Below are 27,023 nucleotides of genomic sequence, written 5' to 3' on the forward strand. Positions count from 1 at the left end.
TCCCAATTCTACACATAGTATGTCGGTAGAGCTTTATGATCTTGTTTAACCTATGTGTGGAATGAGGGTCCGAAAATTTACCAAATATGATGGACACCTTTTCTTTTGTAATTAATCTGAAGTGTTCTATGATACAAAGGTTCAGCCACAGGAAATGGTAAATGGATAAATATTGTAAAAATGATAATAGATACCCCAAAAACCTTACAATTGTGGTGTTCACTAGCCGGAAAAACTCATGCATAGTAGTAGTAGTAGTAGTAGTAGTAGTAGTAGTAGTAGTAGTAGTAGTAGTAGTAGTAGTAGTAGTAGTAGTAGTAGTAGTAGTTGTAGAAGTAGTAGTGTCATAAGTAGTAGTAATAGTAGTAGTAGTAGTAGTAGTAGTAGTAGTAGTAGTAGTAGTAGTAGCAGTATTAGCAGTATTAGTAGTAGTAGTAGTAGTAGTAGTAGTAGTAGTAGTAGTAGTAGTAGTAGTAGTAGTAGTAGTAGTAGTAGTAGTAGTGGTAGTAGTAGAAGTAGTAGTAGTAGTAGTAGTAGTAGTAGTAGTAGTAGTAGTAGTAGTAGTAGTAGTAGTAGTAGTAGTAGAAGTAGTAGTAGTAGTAGTAGGAGTAGTAGTAGTAGTAGTAGATGTAGTAGTAATAGTAGTAATACTATCATAAGTATAAGCAGTAGAAGTATCATTATAATAATTAGTAATTTTATTGGTAATATCAACATTATTAGAAGTTATATTGGTATTATTATTAGCTGGGGTATAATTAGTATAATTAGTAATATTATTAACTTACTTTTGCTGTTATTCCTTTATCCTGTAAATCTTTACGCATTATATTTTCTTATAATATATCTTAGCAATATGTATATTCTCTCTTAAGTGAGAACACAAAATAATAATTAAATAAACAAGAGCTTTCTAAGGATAGAATGCTCAACATTCTTTCTTATTTCAGTTGACGCATGGGTTTGAGGTTTACATGGTGAACAACAGCACAGCAAACCATGTATGGATCCTAACCATCATTGTTCAAATAAAGTCACCTGTAATCATCCATTTGAAAATACAAAATACAACAATGATTTATAACAGTGTTGTGTGCAATCTGGAAATATAATATTCATATTTAAAGAGCAATAGTGGCATAAAAATTCCAAGCGTGGTTAGGGATGCGCACACACGTTAATGTCATGTACAAATCAACATATATTTATGTCGCATACGACGTCAAAGTTTATGTAAAGGTAATGTAATCAATATATATTTAAATTGATTACAATGAAAGTATTCTATGGTGTTTATACTGTTTACTAGTATAGTATACAATTAGCTAGGAGAGCTGATTTCTTGGCGTGATACCGCACACGGAAGGTTTGGATTGAAAAACGAATAAAATCGTTGTGATTGAAGTGATAATATTTGTTTTGATACTGTTCAATTCATTCTATTGATGACTACCATCAAAACCACATCAACAAGCACATGATTATTTGTGCTCACAATAAAACAAATCTTTTGATGTATATTGCCCGAAGTGCTATGTGTGCAATTGAAATCATAAAACGAATGTTGGAAGGGGGGATGACTTTTCCGACTTTTCCACAAACAAGTCAAATACGATGGAAGTTTAAAAGGTAGATTTCCTATATAATTGCCACTGGGAAAAGTTGAAAGAACGGACTGATTGACCCCAAATACACTGTGATAGGGCGATTACCACAACTATTCCGCTCACCGTCAAAATTTTATACTTCTGACACAAGCACCGTATCCTTCTGTAAAAAACATGGCCGCAAACTTTTTGGCGATTGCAGACATCAATGAAAAAAACGAGAAAAGAAGGTAAGTTGGTAATAAAATGATATTCCACCGAACGAAGTATATATTTTACTTCTAATTGCCGTTTACCACATCAAAATTGAGTCGCTATTAAATAGTGAAAACAGTTTTAGCATGTCGTGAAAGAAGTGACTTTCATGACGCGAAAAATCGTATTTTTGCAGATTTTAAACCCTTTAAATGAAAGATTGTTTTTGTTAAACGGTATTTTATGGTAGAAGAATCAATTGACAACACATTACGGCATGCTTTATTGAATATAACTGTGATTTTTACATTTACACGTGTTAGCAAGAGCGGAATAGTTGTGGTTATCGCACTACCACCGTGAAATACTGTCCTGAAAAAACAACAATGTCTAACTAATAGAACATTAGCAATATATACGTATACGACTACCATGGCTACAATTAATAACACATTAGTGTTTATTATCTTAAATACTAAACAAAACAAGACACTTATTAAACAACTATATCATCAAATTATATTTAACGTTCATTATGATGAAATTGTTATTGTGAAACTTTTACTAAAAACAATCCCTTAAACATACGTTTACGTCGCATTCAAAGTAAAAGTATATGAACAAATGGTTTTATCAAAATAATTAAATCGTTTTAAATAAATTCATGTTATGGGGTTTATGCTTTTCGCCATTAAGTGTATGCTTTGGCAGGAGAGCTAATTTTGTCGTGTGAAACCTCGAACCAGAAGATTTCGATAAATTGTTTTGAAATATGTGTGATCATGTGTGTACTATATTTGCGGATAGTTTGAAAATCTTATTATTAATGTGTCCAATTTAAACCACATAGTTTGATTAATAATACAGGTAGAACTATGAACGAAAGTATGTATTGTAAATTTTATCATACAACGAATTGGGGGAAATGACGAATCCAATAAATAATGTGGTAAAAGTTTATTGATGGTACATTAACATGGAAAATGTCACTGATGGATCGGAATAATATAATAAAAAACAGTAATAAAAATATATACATATAACAAAACGTCTAATTAATAATGCATAAAACAGGTTTATGTATGCTCCAAATTAAACAACTATCATCTTGTTCATGTTGTAACATAAAGGGTATACGTAAAGCATGTGCGATTTAAAAAGTCTGAATACTAAAGTGAAGAACTGTGATGTTATATTCGTTATAGGTTTGATGCCTGTAAATCGCCAAATCATGATTAAAATATTGTTTACTTGATTGAAGAACATATCTCCTTTTTTAAGAAAAATTATTATTACAATCGATTCTAGAACTGTTGTGCGTTAAATACCATATTTATCAGTCGGCAATAAAAAGACGATAATTTTAAAGACAGGCATACCTATAAAAACAATCATACTGGGGGGAATAAAAATGCATGTTGATGTTGCAAAAGATTGTCGTTTAATTTTTTTCATAACCAACACCACTAAAATAATAATTAGGAACATCATTTTTTTACATGACATAATCATGGTTTTCATTAGGTTATTCGGCCAAACATTGCAATTCTTCCGTTGTGATAATCATATGATTATTACGTATTTAATTAAACTTGATTTTTATCCCCCTGAAAAAAATGCTTTTTTGAGTGTCAAATATAACACTTTTGTGTCCAGAAGCATATTGGCGGGGGATATCAATTCAACGAAATTATTTGCTTGTTGATCCAGCTAGCTCAGTTGGAAGGGAGCAGGATAACACAACTAGAAATCGCTGTTCAATCCTTGGCCCGGCCATATAACGTACACGGAGATTGTTCATTAAAATATTTCTGCAGCCATTCTCCCTAAACCTGTATCTGGATCGAAGTATTTTACTTATTACGGGTTTACTTACTTTTCAAGGAAATGGCGATAGGAGGGCGTATGACTACCATGTCACGACTTAACTATTTAAGACTACGGAACAAAACACACATGAACCATTCATAAGCTTTTCAACATGGTTTCATTTGAAAACTTTTCTAATCAAATTATTATATTTAAAGGGATCAAAAGAGCTGATTGCACTGAATCAGAAAAAACAGGTTGAAAATATGTAGACCAGTGGCCACAGTGAATTGCGAAGTTTTACCTGTGCAGCTTTAAGCTGGTAATTGTTGCCATCCGGAAAATGATGCCGACATATATGACGGGCACAAAAACATGCTTTTTCAAAGTCACCTCACGAGGGACAGGATTTAGATGGGTTTTGTGAACGTTTTTTGTGTCAACATTTCAAAATATTGTCCTTAACCGTTGCTAGATAATAAATGACATTTGATAATAAAATGTGTTTTCCTTTATAAAAGATGTTTTTGCTAAAAATATGTCGGTTATAATAAATTGTCAACCTTTTAACAAAATTGTGCAGTTGTACTATCTATTTCATATTCTGCTTTAAAGGATTCATCACTAAATAACGTGGCGAATGTAAGAGTTTTTCCCCTCAATACATCTTCAAAAGAATTACAAGTAATAATTGACCTTTGTGGTTAACATTTCTTCAGACGACCGTTTCAAACTCATACTTGGCAAAAATGCCTAGAGATAAAGATCGGGGCATACACGTTCAGAAAAACAGGATCCGTTGATTTATTTCTGTATTATTTCATTCACATTGACTTTATAATATGCGGTTAATGGTATGTTGCCATTTACGTGAGACTATTATAGTCCTTATGTCCAACGACGGATACAGAATTACTTCTTGTCATTGCTCCAAACGTGCTCGGCGTTTCATATGTAGTAATGAAACAGAGGCATAACATTACAATGTCTACAGAAATACTAAATTATGATTTTACTATTGCTAGTTTATTGTTCGTCATTGTTAAACAAACTAAACATTTAAACAGAATAAAACGTCAGAAATTGAACGATATTTTTATTTAACCATTGTAGATATAAATTGTTGCAATTTTAAAAAAAGGCTTTTTTACAATAATTTTGTCAGAATTTCGACTTATTCTTATTGATTGTGGGCGGTTCTACCCACAAAACTATAATAAACAATTTATCTATGATAGTTTAATAATAAACACTACCAGTGGCTACACTAAATATAAAATATTGTAATTGAGCTAAGAATGTCCATAATTCACTTGCATAAGTTCGTTTTTGTTATGCAAAAAGTAATTGTTTACATAATGTTGCCATTCGATTATTTCTTTATTCTGATACTTCTTGTCGTAATGCCTTCTGTTTCAAACGCGCACTGGTGCGCCGAGAAAGAGAATGGTTGAAGCGCTGCAGGTTTTTGTATCCATGTATAAGGCGGGTAACCATGTCGCGAAATCTTTTGAGGAAGCCAGCAATAATGATGATGGTCCCTTTTAGCAAAGGAAAAATATTGACATGCTTATATATATCATGCAAACACATTTCCAATGATACCAAATAATTTGGCTGGTGTTCAAATTTTGTTGACTTTATACTATATGTTTATAATGTTTATTCGTCACATGGATACAATTATAACAATATGTATGATTGATTTGCGATTAATGGTTGATGAATATTTCGGACTATGTAATCAAGCGTATGGATTGTGTACTGGGATTGAAATGACTTTTTCCGTTCTGCTATATTCACCGCCATTGGTATCTTCTGCGATTTTGAATTCTGGAAGTTTAAATAGTTTAAGGAATCGAGAACAACTTGGCATGCCAGTTCCCTGTATATCGTGTTCTTGTTGTCGTTGTTGTTATTGCTTCAAATTAATATAGCAACCATGATGACTTATGAATAATGTGAATGTGTTATTTTGATAAATATAATAATAATTACCAGTTGATTCGAAATAGAACAGTCATGTTATTATGCGGTTCATCATGGCATTTTCCATTGTGTGTTGTATTGTTGTTCATATATTCAAACGTGTTTAGAAATTAAGTTTAGTTTGTCTTATATACTTTTTAAATAATCGTTTTATTTAAGCCACTGGATGTGACTCTGGGACATTCGAGTTATATTCTCCGCTCAGTTTGTTCAAACATGTTGCTGTTTTAGGTTGTTGTTTTTTTCAATCTGGTAAGTTATTTGTTTAAATCTCAATCAACTCGTGTCTTACATATTATATTGTGTTGTGTAACCCATGTCAATACTATGGTAAGTTTCAATTTGATATGATATAATCCGTTATGATATAAATTCACCACGTTCAAGTAATGTTTATAACAATTAAATTGCCATACATTCAATTATGAAATCAAAACAAGAGTGCAACATGTCCATTAAACAATTGTTTTATTCCTTTTAACATGTAAAATCAGCACCCGAAATAAAATAGATATTTACTGAATGCAACTTTCAGCTTGTATAAACCTTCGATAAATTTACTTTCAAACAAAAACGTTTCCACTTCTCTGATCCTGAATACATTAGTTAAAATTATACAGTACGCATTTTTTTACTTATCGGAGATTCCAAAATTCCTCCAAAATTTTAGGGTAATTCCATATTACCGGTAATCCACAGTGGAAAATCCGTACGGGTTGTGCATTAAAGAGGCATGAGACATTTCTTTACGCCGTTGGTTTAACACTTTAATTTCATTTTAATTGATGCATATATATAATTTATGCTAATTTTATCAAAGTCATCTTTAACAAATTTATAATGCCCTTATTTTCAAATTGTATTACATTTATAACAAAATATCCACTAAACTATAGTATCCGTGACCATGATTATAACAGCTTAAAACCCCAAATGAATTATGATAAGTTCTGTGTACATGTACGTAAGAATAAACATGCACTACTTCACTACTAAAACAAAAACTACTACTTCTTCTACTACTACTACCACTACTACTACTACTACTACTACAACTATTACTACTACTACTACTTCCACTGCTGATGCTGCTACTACTACTACTACTACTACTACTACTTCTACTACTACTACTACTACTATTACTATTACTACTACTACTACTGCTGCTGCTGCTGCTGCTGTAGCTGCTGCTGCTGCTACTACAACTACTACTATTACAACTTATACTGCTGCTACGTCTACTTCTTCTACTTGTTCTTTTTCTTCTACTACTACTACTATTACTACTACTTATTCTACAACAACCAATAATACCTGTATCACTACTTTTCCTTTAATCATATTCATTTTCTGAAAATGAACGGGATTCCATGATTATTTCCCAGTTAAGTCAAGTCCTAAAATAGCGCATATATATAAAGCAGCTTTTTTGGCTTTACAACAGACCGCAGCAGTTCATAATATTGAGAACAAATAAAGTTCTTGCCTCTCTTTAGCATGCCGGGTGAAGAAATTCAGATCTTTGTAAAAGGTCTTGAAAATACAACCAGGATAGTAAGGCTAGATGAGGTCTGTATATTTTAACAGTATACTTAAATTCGTGTTTGTGTTTGGTATTTATTTTTTTCAGGTAAATAAAATGTATAATTGCGACAACTTATATTGTTTACAAACCAGAAGTTGTGGCGGTACCTGTTGTATAACGCGTTCAGCATACAATAAACGATTTAATGATATTTGGATACAAAAGGGGCCTTTTCACGTTTAGGTAAATTGACAAAATAAAAAAAAAAGTTGTTTCAGATTCGCAAATTTTCGTTTTAGTTATGATATTTGTGAGGAAAAAGTAATACTGAACATTTACCATGCTCTAAAATATTCATTATATGCATCATTTGGCGATTTGAAAACCTGAATATTATAACGCGTTGCAACGCGAAACGATTGAATAATTTGGAAAGTTATGTTGTTGTCGTTATATTTTGTGAAACTACGAGGATTGCTTATACAAAGTAAAAAAGACATCGTTTCATAGCATGAGCACGGATGGCCGAGTGGTCTAAGCGGAATACTTTTTACTCCAGGACTCCAGGGGTCAGTGATTCGAGCCCTGTTGAGGGTTACTTTTTTTCTCTTTTTTAATTGTATTCTTGTTTTTTTACTTGATATTTTTAGATCCAATGTTTAAATTTATCAATATAAAGCATTTAATGGCAAACTTCAATAAATGCGAAAATCTGTGAAAGGCCCCTTTAACGCAAATTATTGTTTCTCTTTGGAATACGCCGAAGAAGTTTCACTCCTTTCATATCGACACTGGACTTAGTATTCACCATGTGTTGATTTAAATGTTTACAAAGAAAGAGTAAGATATTTTGTTATGTGAACATATTAACGTATTGATAAGGGAAAACAAAGACATGCCCAACGTATAGTTTCATTTTAAATGTTCTTTTTGTTTCTTGTTTCTTAAAGAAAATTTAAATGGAAAGGCATGGTTTTCTTCCTATTTGCATGTTCCAAAACATACTTATATTTAGTGACAGAGTCATTGCTTGTTCTGTAAATGTTTGTGAACGTTTTCAATTAAACAGAAAGTAAACGGGGATATGTTTATGTCTACATTTTTACTACGTGAATATCAGATAAGGTTATGAATAGACTGTGTATTCGATATTTACAAAGAATAAGAATGAACTGATATCCAATTTCGGAAAGTACATTCCCGATTGCCAATAGTCAAAACTATAAATAGCAGTTGGTTTAAACTGATTTATTTAACCAGTGTATAAATTGACCATTTAAGTATCCGTTTGATTCAATATTGCGTGTTCACTTTTTTAAACTTTCAGAAAGAAGCTAAAATGAAGTTAATCCAGATTAAAACGTAAATATGAAAAACTAAGTTGTTCCGTTTTTTGAGAATTAAAAAAAGCATTTTAGAAATCCAATATATTAACATGAAGTTTAAATTCACAGTGCAAGCTGATTTAGTTAAATAAAGCTGTTATGTTGTTTTTTTATCGGATAGCATTCGACGACAACATCAACTTTGTTTATGTCTTTGGGATGCACAATGAGTTATTAATTATTTTATGAACTTATATTGGGAGTATAGGAATACACTCCAATCTGTCATCGTAAAACGTGTGTGTCCGCGCAGGAACTTCTGTACCCTCTGGCGGATTATCATGATATCTGGCTCAAACATTAAGGTTATTGATACAATATTCAAAAGGTTGAGTCGGTCGATCCAGTTCAAGGTGTCAAACTTGGAGGCCAAATACGAGTCTCCTTCTGAGTCCACGCCCCCGTCCATATCTCTTAGACCATATGGAGGATTTTATTAAAAGTGGCTAAGGTATTATAGCCAGTCACGCAAAGTCAGGGTCAAATGTACATAGTAAGATAAAGGTTCCTGTAGATGTCCTGTTTTAACTGCTGGGTCTGCTATTCACTATAATTTTTGTAAAGGGTGAATCGTTCCCCCGTAAAGTACGCTGTATTTATTCTTAAGTATTTGTATGTATTACTTTACAATACATTTTGAACAATATCAATTAGATTGAAAAAAAAATCAGCGAAACTGCAGCAACACCCCTTAATTTGCAGTACACTTATCCGGGATCGTGTCTATGTTATTGATCAATACTGTTAAAATAATCAATAATGTTTTTGTCAAAATAACATTCGATACGCTAGACAAAAAGTCTATATTATTCAGATATGCTGTTCAATTAATGGGGTAACTAAAGAAAATCTTAGTTTAATACACGCCAATGTTCATCATTAATTTTCGTTCAATTTAAACAGGATGCCAGCATTACAGCCTTAAAGAAAGCTATATGCAAGATGTTCGATTTAGATGAGGACTCGGACTTAAGAATGCTTTTTACAAGTAAGTACTGCACAGAAATTAAACATTCATGTATAGTTCTAGAAAATAAGGATCTTAATATTATACAGTGTTTAGTATTAAAGTCTCTATATCGCTCAAAATCAACGAAAATTTCGTAAGTATTTCGTAAAATAAAGTTAACACCTAAACAATCAGTGTTCGTTATAGCAATAGCCACAATTTTAACGCTAGATGTGGTATGATTACATAGATTTTTGTAGATACAAAATGCTCGTTTTTATTAATTTGTGACCACACTAAATTCCATGTTAATTATCTGCGAATATATCTGTTGATACGACACACGAACACTAAAATGGTACCATGTTAAAACCATAATAAAAACGAGCATTTTGTATCCACAAACATCTATTTTACCGGACCACATCTGGCGTTGAAATTTCGACAATGGCCATAAGGAACAATGATCTTTAATTGTTTAGCTTTATTTTATGAAATATTGTACGAAATTTTCGTTGATTTTGAGTAGTAATGTTACTTTAACAAATGTAGGTTAAAATATAGACGAGGCATGTTTAAAGTCTCTATAACGCCTAAATCAACGAAAATTTCGTAAAGTATTTCGTAAAATTAAGTTAATACCTAAACATTAAGTGTTCCTTATAGCAATAGCCACAATTTCAACGCTAGATGTGGTATGATTACATAGATTTTTGTTGATACAAAATGCTCGTTTTTATTTATTTGTGACACAATTAATTCCACATTAATTTCCCGCGAATATATCTATTCATACGACACACGAACACCATGTTAGTGTTCATGTGTCGTATGAATAGATATCGTTGCAGAAAATTAAAATGGAAAAACAACGAGAATTTTGTATCTACAAACATCTATTTTAACAGACCACATCTGGCGTTGAAATTTCGGCTATTGCCATAAGGAACCCTAATTTTTAATTGGTTAAGTTTATTTAGCTAAATATTGTACGAAATGTTCAGGTTCGGAGCTCGTTGCAACCGGTTTAGAACCTCAGAGCTTTGAATTGACTTTTCCAAGATGACTCCGGTTGCTAGTGACTGGGGAAGGAGGGTGGCTGGTCATGCAAATACATTGGCTTACTGCGTTAAAGTGAGATTTAAGGTCGCCGTGGTGTAATGGATATAGTGTCCGCCTAGCGACCGGGAGGTCATGGGTTCGATCCCCACCGTGGGAGCGTTCTTTAGATCTCCTCCGAAGACACCAAGTACTGGTTCTAGGCCCAGGAAACGGACTCGAGAGCGTTTATATAAGCCTTAGTCTTTCGATGCAATCGAGCTAAATTAATAGGTTTAAACTTAAGTGAGATTCTTGTAACTGACTGACAAAAATCGCGTTTGTTTCGTGTTTTTTAACAGATGGGGAATTATTTTCACGCGGTAAGCAACTTTATGTTTATATATCTTATTGGTTTTCCCTCAAAAACATTTATATTCCGACGCCTTTGATATTGAAATAAAAAACAACATTAAAATAACGAACATCGTAGAGTCGAATGGGCGTATTCATTAAAAAAAGAGTAATAAGTTGTTTACCGAGTGAAAATATTCGTCCTTCTCTTTCGAAATATCTGAAAAAGACGCCATTTTCTAAGTCACTTTCCAATTAGCTGATTTACATCCATTCATCCTCGGTCTACTTATGCTACCCCCATCCCGTCCCTCATCCGCCATGATTTTAGTCTATTAGTCGTGTTGTCATTCTATACATAGATGGTGACGTCACTACGTTATTGTCACCTCTATACTAAGACGCATCACATTCCCCTGGTTTGGGGAATTATGCTTCCGATAAAGTAGTTCTGCGTAGGAATGAAAATGTTAATAATGAAAGAAAATTCGTTTTTTATTGTGTGTTTAAAACGTTATGTTGTTTAAAGAAATGTTATTTAATTATGTTTAAATGTGATTTTGACTCTCTTTTAAGACTGATAGCGATTATCAGAAGCACGATAACCTGACCTACTTTTGCTTTCACTCGTAAAAGAAGTGCTGCCCACAATTCCTTTCGCGTTACACAGGTCAGTAAGACCGGTGTGTACACAATGGTCATGGTGTGATTTGTGTCATACTGTTCGGTACTTGGCTCGTTATCATAAATGAAGGACCACGTTCTAAAATTTGGTTTCTCTATTGCTTCTGCAGATCAAGTCACACGTTGTGTATAAATGTGCATTTTTATAGCTTATTTACTAAATGAAGCTTATACATTTATCAGCATTGGCATTCAACAGAGAACAATCAATAGAAATAATAAAACAAACAAAAGAGGTTAGAGTAGTTTATTATACTTTCAATATAGCTAAAGACCTTCGCGAAAAGTCACCAAACGGCAGAGACATGTATCTCAAAGATTATGAAATCAAAAGCGAGGCAACCATAACGCTCGTGCTCCGCCTTCATGGGGGATCTAACCAACCACCGGAAAAGATGTACGATGGGGAGGTGGAACTGACCACTCTACCGGACATGTTCACCCTCGATGACTCGCCAGATGGACAGCGGGCGAAAATGCCATGTGGCCATGCGATAAGTTAGTTGAGATCATTCAAATATAATTTTAGTAGGCTCGCCTCTCATCTCGGATCCAACTCTCAGCGCATGTTAGCTAGGCTTGTTCAACCCAACACCCGGTAGTTTATGTTTCTGTCGGGTGCTTTGGTTCCCCCTTCACTAGAATACACATTGAGTTTAAAAATATAGATGGACATTGAAGCTTATATTAAAGCTTTGTCAAGCGCCCTCGATTATAGTAAGTTACTTAGGTAGGAGTGCTGCTAATCACTTCGCTTCCTCACATACTCCAGTTTCAGGTCCGCAAACTTAAAAAAATCAATTCTGAGGTTTTAAAGTTATGTGTTTTAACTGACTGCAAAGGAATACTTAGTATATGAGTGTTGCGTAATAGGATTGAGAGAAATTAACGTGTAAGATGATCAACTTTTGGTAATTGGATCAGTAGTCAAGTATCTGTACGTGAAAACTAAGCGGTCAAGTCAGTATCAATATATCTTTTTAGCATTCACACAAGGTATGGTGGTTCTATCGCTGTTGCTTTTGTAGGTCCCGAATCTTTGACGGCGTTCTGTCGCAGTCTGTTGACCGCTGGAAAATACGACTTTCGATGTCCGTATAAAGCTAAAGCGTCGGATCCGCATTGCAATTCAAAGTGGGAGTATTTTACCGTGAAACGTCTCGCTGTTCTCACCGACGGAGAGCGCGATGAATTTGAAACAAAAATGGCTGAAAATTATCTTCGGAAGTCAGTTGGTATTCAAGATTGTCCAAAATGCAAGTCTTTCTGTGAACGACAGAAAAAGACAGATAGGCGAGTCGTTTGCCCTATTTGTACACGAAGAAAGAGCAGAATCTACGAATTTTGTTGGTTTTGCTTGAAAACGTGGCTGTCAAGTGGAACAAGCGACTGCGGCAACGTTGGGTGCACTGGAGAGGACCCGAGGCTGCGATTGATCAAGACGTGCCCGAAGAAAAAGGTGGTTGAAGTAGAGTGTCCAGCAATCAGGGCGTGTCCTACATGCGGCCTGCTGATTGAACACAAGGCCAACTGCAAGCACATGGATTGCCCTTGTGGTCAGAAGTTCTGCTTCATCTGTTTGCAGAAAGGCGATAGCAATGGTCGATATCCGTGCGGCCTTTGGAACTCCAAGTGCGAACCGGCTCCTATCCAGACTGATATGCCCGGGCAGTAATGGAACAGAAATAACAACTCGCATAATACAGGGGCTTTCTAAGGAATTCCCTTGATCAACACTTACATGCTACGGACAAATGTGATGATGAGCATGAAATTGATATGTTAAAGTTTGCTTAAAAGGCTTAATATTGCATTGCGCACTTTTAATTATATGAACAATCAACAATGTATAGTGTGAATGCTTATTTAAATTTATACTTTATTAATTTCATATTATAATATATGACATTCAATTATTTACATACAAATGTATGTTTATTATAAATGCAATGCTCTCCAGTAATGGAGAAATGAAATGACTTATGTACCAAATGTATTTTCTGTTGGTTTGTTGTGATTGTTTTTATTATGATGTTGATTTTAATAAATGATTTCCTATGCTGTACGGAGGCGGTTTTATATCTTGCATGCAAGAAGATTGTAATGTCCTAAGTTCTTTTAAATGCTTTATATCCACATTTATATTTAAGAAATTAAAATATGTGGCTACAAGTATACTGTCTATCTTGAGTCGTGAACAGAAACAAAACCAAATATTGACAAAACAGTCATAATGCCTTCACATTAGATGTCAGCTGACTTAAATCAGTGATACATAATGAATATCGGAAGGTGTCAATATGGTTGAGCCAGGGAGGGTATATTGATCTAGAGTCCGTGGTTGAGCATTATATATTTCCCTATATTTAATAATTGTTTGTCGTGGATATGGAAATAATAGTGACTTAAAATAATAATACATGATGTTTTAAACGTGCGCCACTTTTGAAAATCTTAATTTGTTTGGTCACTCGTGATTCCAATTTTGAAGATTGTGGGAAACCTTTTCAGGCAAATGTATGCCTTGGGAAAGACAGACAGACATACAGACAGACATGGATTTGTAATTTATTTTAAAATGACGAGATATTTCGATATAATTAATATCGTCATTGTGAATATTCTGTTGACATCCGTGGCCAATTATAAATTTAGATAATAAATAAAGTTAATTCAACATAATATTGCTCTTTAACAAATTAACCATTGACCAATTATTTAACCAAATTAACCATTTCAATTTACTTGAAGTAATAATCGACAAACATCTCACTAATCAAATACACATAAATAACGTCTGGCGTAAACTCAATTCTGAACTATAACTATTATAGCGAATTATCAGCTTCATCAAACTTATAACACATCAATCATTGTATAATTCTTAGGAATTAACATCTATGGACAATTGTTTTGTATTGTGATGCTCAACAACGCAAAATAAAGTTGAGGAATTCCACTCTATCAAAATACGTCACCGCATAAATTAAATTGTCAAAGTTGTCTTCTACTTCCCTTTTCTCAAACAGGGGTTAGAACGCACGCAAATAATTGGTGGGCGTACGTGAGAAAAATAGTTACTAGTGTTAAAAATGGCGGCCAACCGCTGAATTGTTTATGTTTTCGTTCGACTTTTGACAGGTTCGTTTAATTACCACTCTAATTCGACATTATCCTTACGGGCAGGATGATCTACTTATATCCATTTAACCTCGGTATAAATCGTGTAGATGCTTTATCAATGTCAACAAAGTTAGTTAAGACTTTATACGCAAGGTCCTGATTGTTTACGGTTGACATGGTTCATTGTATGTGCAGTTTGAGGTTTGAGCTATCATCACCATTATGATCCTCATCATCATCATCATCATGTTAAAGGTTCTAGTGAATATATCATGATTAGTATTGTTCAATACTATTATCTTAATTAATTTTGCTACTCTTGAGATAAATAAAATAATAATTGTTTAGTTGTTATAGTACATTTGCGCGTATGTTCCAGTAAAGTACATTGGCGCGTATGTTCCAGTATAGTACATTTGCGCGTATGTTCCAGTATAGTACATTTGCGCGTATGTTCCAGTATAGTACACTTGCGCGTATGTTCCAGTATAGTACATTTGCGCGTATGTTCCAGTATAGTACATTTGCGCGTATGTTCCAGTATAGTACATTTGCGCATATGTTCCAGAATAGTACATTTGCGCATATGTTCCAGTATAGTACATTTGCGTGTATGTTCCAGTATAGTACATTTGCGCGTATGTTCCAGTATAGTACATATGCGCGTATGTTCCAGTATAGTACATTTGCGCGTATGTTCAAGTAAAGTACATTTGCGCGTATGTTCCAGTATAGTACATTTGCGCGTATGTTCCAGTATAGTACATTTGCGTGTATGTTCCAGTATAGTACATTTGCGTGTATGTTCCAGTCTAGTACATTTGAGCGTATGTTCCAGTATAGTACATTTGCGCATATGTTCCAGTATAGTACATTTGCGGGTATGTTCCAGTATAGTACATTTGCGCGTATGTTCCAGTATAGTACATTTGCGCGCATGTTCCAGTATAGTACATTTGCGCGTATGTTCCAGTATAGTACATTTGCGCGTATGTTCCAGTATAGTACATTTGCGCGTATGTTCCAGTATAGTACATTTGCGCGTATGTTCCAGTATAGTACATTTGCGCGTATGTTCCAGTATAGTACATTTGCGCGTATGTTCCAGTATAGTACATTTGCCCGTATGTTCCAGTATAGTACATTTGCGCGTATGTTCCAGTATAGTACATTTGCGCGTATGTTCCAGTATAGTACATTTGCGCATATGTTCCAGTATAGTATATTTGCGCGTATGTTCCAGTATAGTACATTTGCGTGTATGTTCCAGTATAGTACATTTGCGCGTATGTTCCAGTATAGTACATTTGCGCGTATGTTCCAGTATAGTACATTTGCGTGTATGTTCCAGTATGCATTGCTTAACTTGTTTTGTTAAATTAAAGAACACATTATAAAATGTTATTATTATTAGAATTAGTAGAAGTAGTAGAAGTAGTAGTAGTAGTAGTAGTAGTAGTAGTAGTAGTAGTAGTAGTAGTAGTAGCAGTAGCAGTAGCAGTAGTATTAGCATGAACCAATGATTTTTTCAAACATAAATAATTGATGTAAAATGCTTGCAGGAATAATATTTAAGGTCACAATACACTAAAAGATTTCCTTAACAAATTCAATGTAAAGCCGACAACTTCAACGAAAAATAAAGTCAAACTTTTGCGCGTAGACACCCCCATACCCATACCTTTTCTTAAAGAGCATGCCAAGCCGAATGGTTTTACACAATAAAAAAGATAGGTCATCCATTATGTAAGAAAAAACTCGACGCGAATCAACGGTCACTGTTTTAAGGCCACCTTTTTACCGGCTGATCTACAGTTGATGAGGGTTTCCCGCCATCTGTCAAAATCTCATGTAGTCTCAAACCTATAAGCAAAACACTGAATTTGTAGTATACAACAATGTTTTCCTTACCACATGCACACAGAAATATTCAAAAATAAAGTCATGGCAAGTGCCCATACAGAGAATTGTGTCTTCAAATAAATGACGTTCTATTCTTTAGAGGGTATAGCATTGAACACCAAAATGATTTAGTACATTATATCATAGTACATTTGCGCGTATGTTCCAGTATAGTACATTTGCGCGTATGTTCCAGTATGGTACATTTGCGCGTATGTTCCAGTATAGAACATTTGCGCGTATGTTCCAGTATAGTACATTTGCGCGTATGTTCCAGTATAGTACATTTGCGCGTATGTTCCAATATAGTACATTTGCGTGTATGTTCCAGTATGCATTGCTTAACTTGTTTTGTTTAATTAAATAACACATTATAAAACGTTATTATTATTAGAATAAGTAGAAGTAGTAGTAGTAGTAGTAGTAGTAGTAGTAGCAGTAGCAGTAGCAGTAGTATTAGCATGAACCAATGATTTTTTCAAACATAAATAATTGATGTAAAATGCTTGCAGGAATAAAATTTAAGGTCACAATACACCAAAAGATTTCCTTAACAAATTCAATGTAAAACTGACAACTTCAACGAAAAATAAAGTCAAACTTTTGCGCAGAAACACAGAAATATTCAAAAATAAATTCATGGCAAGTGCCCATACAGACAATTGTGTCTTCAAATAAATGACGTTCCATTCTTAAGAGGGTATAGCATTGAACACTAAAATGATTTAGTATATTGTAACCTTAAGGTTTAAGAAGGCATTTTCTTTTTGTTTTAAAGGAATTATTTGAAAATTATATTTTTTATGAATTTTTTGGCAACAAGGGGTAATGCATTTTAAAAAAATGTAATTAATTTTCTGACAAAAAACTGGTACCATGAGTAGCATGAAACAATTATTTTTTTAAAACATATGTAATTGATGAAAAATGATTGCAAAAATAATATCAAGGGTCTAATAAAGCATTTTTTATTTTATTTTAATGGGTTACTCGGAAATTCTATTTTTCATGATTTTTTTTTTTGCAACAAGGGGTTATGAAATTTAAAAAATGTTATTGGATTTTTAGACCAAAACTGGTACTATGATAATACTATGATGCACTTCACCAAAACATTTATAATTATATTGTTTATTCTTGAAAATGCATTTCCCCTATTCACTAAAAACAACACTTTTGATCTGAAAATTCATATATATTGATGTTTACTTTTATTTTCAAGAAACATAATGCCTCTTTTTATTTGTATTCAGCCACAAGTTCTTGTCAGCCACTTAACGGTTATATGTTGCCTTTCTTTTACTAAATGCAAAATAATTCTACACTTTGAGACATTTCACAAAATATTTTATGTCTTTACAACACCCAAAGGCTAATAAATTTAGATATCAAGTACTTCCATACAAACAGGACCATTCTAGGCGGGACCGACAATAAATAAATATTGATTTGATTTGATTTGAGGCGGGCAACCTAGCAACCTTGATTTGTTCATATCTTCCTATCACTCTGTTATATGTGTTATGAATCATTTGTTCGGAGAACATTTAATGTTTGTTATAACTTTTAAATAATTCAATGTTCAAATTGATATTGTTATTGACCGATAAACCAACATACTGATTAAAAGGGAATATTTTATTAATTATTTGCATTTTATCTTACATGAGTAATATTTGCCTAAATCTTTTTCAAACTATAGAGAAATCTATATACAATTGACGACGTTTATCAAAAAAAAACATTTATAAAATGGAAGTTTAAAGATAAAAATAAATAATGCAAGTTTTATCAGATATTCGAAATAATTTCCAATATAATTGAGTGACTGAGCAATGTGGATGAATGAATATATCGGATGGAACGAACACTTGACTACACTTGAATTATGATTTATTTTTCAATATTTTATGTACTTAAGTTTAGCCTTAATGCGTATTTATAAGCATTTAGAGACAGTGTCCCTACCCAAAATCAAGGAATTATTACTTGTTATTCATTTGTGTAATGGTATACATTAATTGTGTGGTAGAATATTTGAAAAAAAACATTAGAAACGAAACTTCTCAGTGATAAAATTTTCCATATGGTTACGGAAATAATCGTCGGTTTCCGAAAAACAATACGTCGCGGTTTCCAAAAATATGATGGTTGTGCACAAAGATTTTGGTGTTAATGAACATTACTGGTTTATATTTTAATAATTTCGATTCTCATTTTATTAATAGGTGATTTCAATGCTGATAAACTTGAAATATGCAAGCTATTCTTTCGTTTTGCATATGTCTGTCGATACATCTGTACAATCGGCAATTTCCGTAACCACTCGTTAAATTGTAGCAGACACAAGTTTAAATAAAAATTCTTATGTTTTACACAAATATTCTACCTCTTTCTTGCTAAAATCTAATACATGAATGATCTAAAAGTAATATTGCATCGTTTTCAGCCAGGAACACTGTCTATGACCGCGAAAAAAAACATAACAAACTTTTTGATTTACGATATTTACTTTCTAAATAGCTTGCATGCATCATGGCATTGCATGTTCCGCAAGATTAATATCTCGACTTTATTTTTTTGATGATTTCGGACTGTTTCATCCAATCAGAAAATAGCTTTTAAACGTAATTTAGACCCATGTTGAGCGAGATAATTAAGTACCACTTTTTAAACACTGCCAAATTGTGACATAACGAGTTGCCTCCCTTGTTGGTTCATGCTAGTAGTAGTAGTGAGTAGTAGTAGTAGTCGTTCTAGTTATACTTCTTGTTCTGATTCAATAAATGCATGAAATAAACTTTCACATCTACACACGCATGATATTTTGGGCCTTAGACTTATAATGAAATATACTGTATTATTCTATATCCAATAAATTCATCCAATCGGCATTCTTCATATGTACCACGTGACCGTCCAATATATTCCGGTATTGGATCCAAAAAGTCTGTATTTTTTCCATATTGGACAGTTGAGTACAAGTGCACTAAGCAATTGTTTTATAACGATAAAAGCCATTACCGAGAAAAAGTATCCGAATGTACTATAATCGATTCACACAGGCGATATTTTGCTTGTATGTCTCTTTTTAATACTTTCCTATTGAAAATGTGAGAGGAAATAAAAAAAACGAATCGAGAATGTGATATTTAATTAATTTTTATTGTTAGAAATTAAAAAAAAATGCAAAAGCAAGTGATATTGTTATTGCTAGACATTGAAAACAAATATGCAACGCCTTTTGGATTCGTTCAATGCTATCAAAATGGTATAATTTGCTACTAGATTTATTAAACACTACCACCTCCATAGTGTTGTCCCTAAAATGCAGAGTCTTGCTTAAACTAGTATGTTTCGTCAGAGAAATGACGTCACACGAGATACGTCATAAATTGCGTAATCAATGAATAAAAATAAAAATACGGAAAGCTGGTTTGGTAATGAGGATATAGAATAAAAAGTTTATTAGACGTTTAAACTGTACAATACGTGATATATTTGGACTCGCACACAGTTTGAAGTCATATTGGACTCGCCTAACGGCTCGTCCAATATGACTTCAAACTGTGTGCTCGTCCAAATATATCTCCGTATTGTACAGTGAAACGTCTAATAACCTATAATTATTATACCTTACTTTTATTTACAATGCTAAACTCCCATAGGCCATCGTGACCAAGAAATACTGTCAGACCCAGCTGGAATAAATTTACTGTCCAAAATATACAGTATCCCGCTGCCATAGCAATCACGTGCCACCAGCGGAGAAAAATTTACTGAAAAAAAAATACTGTCTCCCGCTGCCTTCATTGTGTACACACCGGTCTTACTGACAATAACGTAGTGACGTCACCATCTATGTATAGAATGCCGCTGCCTAAGCAATCACGTGCGGAATGTTCGAAAATTATACTGCCCCATTCGCGCATGCGCAGTACGCAGTTTTGCGTGTCCGTTGTATTTGGATAATTAAAAATCGAATGCAGCTGAAACTGTGCTGTAGGATAGATTAATGCCATTATTAAAGCTTTCACAGGAGTCAGAAAGAAAATCAATTTAGTATAAACGACACGCTTACCTCAAAGGCAACTTTAATCCAATGCTAATAAGAATAAAGTTACAACGATATACACTTCCAGTGTCTGTTCTTAAGGTGTTATGCATGACGAACACAAAATCCGAAATACGTTTGGATTCGTTCAATGCTTTAAACAAATATTTTACTGTTAAAAAAACACCACGTCCATATTGTTGTCCCAAAATGTTTCGTCACCGAAATGACGTCACACAAGTACGTCATAAATTGCGTAATCAAGTGATGAAAATAAAATACGGAAAGCTGATTCTGTAATATATTTTTAAAGAAATAATTGACGACTAAGAAAATTGATGGGATAAATTGATTACTAGGTCGGTGCCGAATAAAGCGAAGTTCATTTTGCTCCTCCCGTAAATTTGAACCACTCACATATTAATGGTTGTTCATTGCTGAAATTAAATTCAATTATTGAATATTGCAATTGTTCATGGTTTATATAAATTGTTGATGTTTGAATAGTTTATTCGGTATAATAAAATAAATATTACATGTCTGACAGGGTGACAGTAAATTTGTCAAATTTCGGAAAAATACTGTCAATTTTGGCATCGCCTCGGTTGACAGTATTTCCTCAAGTTGACAAATTTACTGTCACCCTGTCAGCCATGTAATATTTATATACTATACTAGTATAATTTACAGTTTATAAAACTTGTTTTAATGTTATATTCAATACAACCTTTTGCGCAACATTAATATATGACCATACACCTTCGAAATAAGCAAGACAACTATTTCTGTGAACGTACAATTGATTCACACACTACATACATGTTCATAGAAAACAAATAAATAAACAACACAATTGAGTGCAGTATTTCAGTGTACTATTTTTTACACCATATTAATGCAAAATGTTCCAAAAAGCACACTGTTAACTTGTACTGATTACAATATGGATACATTAACAGAAAAGAAAGAGTGTATCAAAAGATCTATAGACAAAAGTAAATTTTAAAACCTTTTAATCTACATAGGTTTTATCTAGAAAGGCTTCTTAAAAAAAGCACTGTGCGAAGATCAACAAAATTCAAAGCGAACTTCAAATCATCGCTGGCGAAAGTCCTCCCTTTGTGTGGAGATATGACGTCATCGCTTGACGCCATGATGATCTAGCTACCTCTTAGTCTCATCACGGCCAAAACGGTTGATCCGTCCCTGATATTGTAGTCGTTGATTAGTAAATGATCTGCCGGAATCGCACTACCTGCAATAAAATACATACAAATATATAGAAAATAAAAATAAATAAACATATCTGTACCTACCTTATATTTAGAATTTGGTGATTTTCAAAGTGTCGATAATTCTTTTATAATACAATATAGAAATCAAGCAAACATGTGTTTACCACCGTTATTTTTAGAACAGATCTGTGAAATTTATCATTCATACTAATTACTCATTTCCAAATTAAGATATACTGACCTCTTGTCTTAGGAAAGCCAAAAACAAGTTTAAACTACTTTTGGTTCATCTTAAGATAAAGTGACAACTTGTCTATAGTCTTTAATCGCGCTGTTGTTTTCCCTTTTATTGCACGTATACATAACATACTGTTAACGATGATTCTGATGCTGTCTTCTTCCAAATCCAAGCCTATGAATTGTTTAAACCTTCTATATAAATCGCTGTTGGTCGCGTCCTGAAAGAAAATACAATCTCTGAATGCACGAAATGTACATCAAACAACCCTAAAAAATCTACGTTTGTTATTGAATTATTTTATCCGCACTAAATCTTTGTAATATGATATTAAACTTGCCGTGTGTGAATACACTCATTCCACAGAAATTAAAAAACACAGACACGGACTATCAAATTCAAACAGACACCCCTGCATTTGATAGAACAAATGGTTAAAATATAAATCAAATACAACATACCTCTCGGATTTGAATCCATCCAGTTTGAGCAGTTTGACCTAATATCCACTTCAAATAGACACTTATAAGTTTCTCCTGCATTTTGATAGATAAAAATAATGGTTGTACTGACATCGCTTTCAAATTTTCAACTCACATGCGAAATTTTCGTCCTTTCCTTTGTCTTCTATAGCAAAACAAATTATTCATGTTATTCTGTGCAGGAGAAAATATAAAAAGCAAAACGATTCCTATTTCACCGATTTGTATATCCAGATTTAACACAGTATTTTATCATCATTAAGCATATCGTCGACGATGTCCAATCAAAAGAGTGGCATGACGTCATAACTTTGACGTTATGACGTTTTGTGCCCGTGAGTTTTCCCAATAAAATTCGACATAAGTACGTCAAAGCATCAACAACATAAATATTTCGATTGTTTTCGAAGTAATAACCTGTATTTTCAATAATAATTTAATCACTATAGGCGAGTCATATGTGTGCAAGCGTATCGGAAGTTCTTTGATGCCGTTTACAACAATAATTGTAATAATTGAACTACAGGATGACGTCACGTCCGGTTAATATCAACAACTTTTTAATTCTTTTAAAATAAAATAAATAATTCATATTTTCAAATGTAAAATACGCATTTTTTGGATTCAGACGGGATAAAAATACAACAAATTCACCAAATTATACATGTATTAAATTTTAATTGGACAACTACCTGGATTATATGCGCGAATGTGATTTATATTGGACTCTATGCTGGAATATAATGAGGCGCAACGTAAATATCACAAAATAACAAAAGAAAACAAAGAAACAGCAACGAAAGTGATTCTAACGTGAGCAAAATACATCAACAGAGGGACCCGACCAATACCGGTGATTTGGCATCTACAGGTACTATCTTTATACACGAGGATCCCGTGCTGCATACCTCGACGTTATCGACAAATAAATCTACAGGAGCGCATAAGTGTAAAAACCATAATGAATGTCATCAATATATTAGCTGTTGCATTCGCACAGTTCGTCATCGTCAATAGCGGACTAGAAAGGTTTTTAAAAAACATTTTACCTAGTTTAACGGCGGATGCAGGATCGTTTGTTTTAAATGGCAGTCAACGCAACGAGTTCATTTCTATAAGTGGTCTTCTTATTACAAAATCACAGACTATAAACATTGACATCCATCATTTTGATCCAAAAGCTCGATCAGTGATCATAGTGTCTGTATTTAGACCATATACAGCAAACATCGCCATTCTTTGTCTAATGATATCAGGCGACGTTGAACCCAATCCAGGACCTTCTACAGGTGTTTCGACACTTCGCAAGCAGCGGAAGCCCAAGTTCCCGTGCCCAGTATGTTTGAAGGGTGTCATTGCAACAAGCAAGTATGTAACTTGTGCCACTTGTCATTCAAAAAACTTATATCAAATGTTCTGGACTCGATGCATTACCGACCTCAACTAAAACCGTCTTTTATTGCAACGAGTGTAGTCTGCAACTTTTTCCTGGAGAATGCTCATCGACGGATTCAAATGAAATCCCTACCGGTACCATTGACTTCGAAAACGATCAACCGAGAACTTAATCTTTCGATCAATTCGACGCTTTCAGACAAAAAGGGATGCATTTTGTTCATTTCAACACATGCTCTTTACTTAATCAATCAATTGAGACTATTTGCTGCACAGTGCAAAGTAAGTGTGATTGCAGTATCTGAGAACTGGTTGGATGGCTCAGTCACCAACAATGAGGTGGCTATTCCCGGATACAATATTGTTCGCCGCGATAGGAACAGATCTGGAGGCGGAGTGTGTCTATATATACGTGCAGATATTGCTTTTTTCGGAAAAACCTGAACTCCAGAGCGACACAATTGAATCTGTATGGGTAGAACTATACCTTGCGAAAACCAAACCACTTTTAATTAGTTCATGTTATAGACCACCAGATCAAAATAACTTTATTGAAGAATTTGAAAATGTTTAAGCCAAACTTAGAAGTGATATAGAATGGTTCATTTTGGGTGATTTTAACATCTGTCAGTTGAAGAAAAAGAACAGTCTTCTTTCTAAGTATAGTCAATTGCTTAACTTATTCACTCTTACACAACTGATTACTGATACTACAAGAGTAACAGACACCACTCAGTCTTTATTAGACCATGTTCTAGTTAGTCATACAGATAAGATATCTCAGTCTGGCGTACTTCCTTTGAATTTAAGCGATCAATTTCCGATCTTTTGTACTAGGAAAGTGACGAAAGGGAATTTTTTTTAACATAACACTGTCAATGTTAGATGCATGAAGAACTATAATGCCGACGATTTTACCACAAAGTTAAAACAAAAGGATTGGGATAAAATGTTTACTTCCGAATCTACACAAGAGTCTTCGATAATATTTAGAGACACTTTTTTATCAGTTTTGAATGAGGTTGCACCAATTAAAGAAGTGCGCTTAAAACAACGAACAGAACCATGGATTGACTCACACATTTTTGATCTAATAAAAAATAGAGATCAATATATGTATAAATTAAAGAAATATGGGGGAAAAGAATTTTATAAACAATTCTGTTTTTATCGAAATAAAGTCCAAAAGGCAGTTAAAAAGGCAAAAGCAATCTATATCCACGAGCAGCTAGAAGAAAGTAAACACAATCCAAAATCACTCTGGGCTCATTTAAAATCATAAGGATATAGTGACACAAGTAAATCTTCACCAAATGTTGTCCTTAAAATAAAAGACCGTCTTTGTTTTGAAGCTAAAAATATAGCTGATCATTTTAATCATTTCTTTACCACGGTAGCCGCCGTCTTGGTAGACAAACTTCCAGCTGCTCCAAATTGTTTTCATGTAGCCTCTGATGCTTTTAAAGCTTTTTACATAAAAAGAAATCCTGGAGCTAAGTCGTTTAAACTCCGTACAATCTCCGAACAATTTGTTCACAAGGAATTACGTAAGTTAAATTGTTCGAAAAGCACAGGTTTAGATGATATACCTGCCCGATTTTTGAAAGATTCATCATCCTTTATTAAAATTCACATTACATTTTTAATTAATAGCTCTATTGTAAATAATTCTGTTCCAGATGCTATGAAAAGTGCCAAAGTTAAGCCTCTTTTTAAGAAGAATGATAGATCTGATGTTTGTAATTATAGGCCAGTTAGTATATTGTCAATAGTTTCAAAAATCCTTGAGCGCGCCTAGACAACCAGCTGGAGTCTTTTTTCGTCAAAAACAACATTTTGTACGAATATCAGAGTGGGTTTAGGGGGAGTTACTCTACCGACTCCTTCCTTATCCATCTTACAGATCACATTCGTGCACAGACCTCTAGGGGTATGTTCACGGGTATGATTATGCTTGACCTTCAGAAGGCTTTCGACACCGTGGACCATGACATCATTTGTCGAAAGCTCCTGGAGATGGGCGTGGAGTCGGTTGAGTGTTTCCGCTCATATTTGTCTAATATGACTCAGTCTGTTCACGTAAATGATGCAAGGTCGGACTTCCGGTTGGTTGTGTGCGGTGTCCCACAGGGCAGTATTCTTGAGCCTTTGTTGTTCCTGGCATATATAAATGATATGAACACAAGCATAAGTTCGTTTTGCAAACTTATTCTTTATGCAGACGATAGTGCCATTTTGTTTTCCCACAAAGATCCATCTTATATTAGCCAGGTTCTAGGCAAAGAGCTAGAAAATTGCAGTAAATGGCTAATTGATAACAAACTGTCTTTGCATCTTGGGAAAACAGAATGTATTCTTTTTGGATCCAAGAAAAAGTTAAGCAAAATCCAAAATTTTACTATTTCATGTAATGGCCAGGAAATAAAATCTACAAGTACAGTTAAATATCTCGGCTCATTTTTAGATTCAGATTTGTCAGGTACATCTATTGTATATAGTATTTTAAGTGAAGTTAATTCAAGAATTAAATTTTTATATCGTCAACAAAGTTTTTTAAATAAGTCCCTTAGGAAGACTCTTTGTACTTCCTTAATACAATGCCATCTAGACTACGCATCATCTTCCTGGTGCTGTGAATGCCATCTAGACTAAGCATCATCTTCCTGGTTCTGTGAATGCCATCTAGACTAAGCATCATCTTCCTGGTTCTGTGAATGCCATCTAGACTACGCATCATCTTCCTGGTACTGTGGTCTTACACAAACTATAAAAAAGAAACTGCAGGTAGCTCAAAACAAAGTTGTACGTTTTATTCATAACTACCATTGTAGAACATCACTTCGTATTGCAGATTTTAAGGATCTTACATTTCTGAATATTGAATATAGATGTAAACAATTGCGACTTAATCATGTATATAAGATTTTTAACAATATAGCTCCCAGTTATATGCACAACAATTTCACTAAATGTAGTAATATCCATTCTTACGGGACTAGATCTAATGATAAGGGTGATTATCACGTACATGCAGTTGATACTTTTACTTCTTTTTA

At 33.7% G+C, this 27,023-nt stretch overlaps 1 protein-coding gene and 1 long non-coding RNA gene across 2 annotated transcripts; one reads left to right on the plus strand and one right to left on the minus strand.

Annotated features, from left to right (window-relative positions):
* Nucleotides 1–7,039: 7,039 nt before the first annotated feature.
* Nucleotides 7,040–13,603, plus strand: LOC127882289 (uncharacterized). The gene is made up of 4 exons (XM_052430851.1): nt 7,040–7,172; nt 9,417–9,501; nt 11,806–12,036; nt 12,567–13,603. Exons 1-4 carry the CDS (start codon nt 7,101–7,103, stop codon nt 13,211–13,213), a joined length of 1,035 nt encoding a protein of 344 aa, XP_052286811.1. The 5' UTR covers nt 7,040–7,100; the 3' UTR covers nt 13,214–13,603.
* Nucleotides 13,604–21,475: 7,872 nt separating this feature from the next.
* Nucleotides 21,476–22,864, minus strand: LOC127882290 (uncharacterized). The gene is made up of 3 exons (XR_008050474.1): nt 22,552–22,864; nt 22,223–22,310; nt 21,476–21,872 (listed from the first exon to the last, which is right to left on the minus strand). It is a non-coding gene; the product is annotated as an uncharacterized LOC127882290 (long non-coding RNA).
* Nucleotides 22,865–27,023: the final 4,159 nt, after the last annotated feature.

This window comes from Dreissena polymorpha, chromosome 5, assembly GCF_020536995.1.
Source record: "Dreissena polymorpha isolate Duluth1 chromosome 5, UMN_Dpol_1.0, whole genome shotgun sequence".
In the NCBI taxonomy this organism is placed as follows: Eukaryota; Metazoa; Mollusca; class Bivalvia; order Myida; family Dreissenidae; genus Dreissena; species Dreissena polymorpha.

Excerpts from the sequence above, each read along its gene's own strand:
- LOC127882289 (XM_052430851.1), top strand. The coding sequence starts at position 7,101 with ATGCCGGGTGAAGAAATTCAGATCTTTGTAAAAGGTCTTGAAAATACA. Across the intron at positions 9,502-11,805 it reads CTTAAGAATGCTTTTTACAA|CTAAAGACCTTCGCGAAAAG; the intron begins GTAAGTACTGCA and ends CTTTCAATATAG. Across the intron at positions 12,037-12,566 it reads GCCATGTGGCCATGCGATAA|GTCCCGAATCTTTGACGGCG; the intron begins GTTAGTTGAGAT and ends TTGCTTTTGTAG.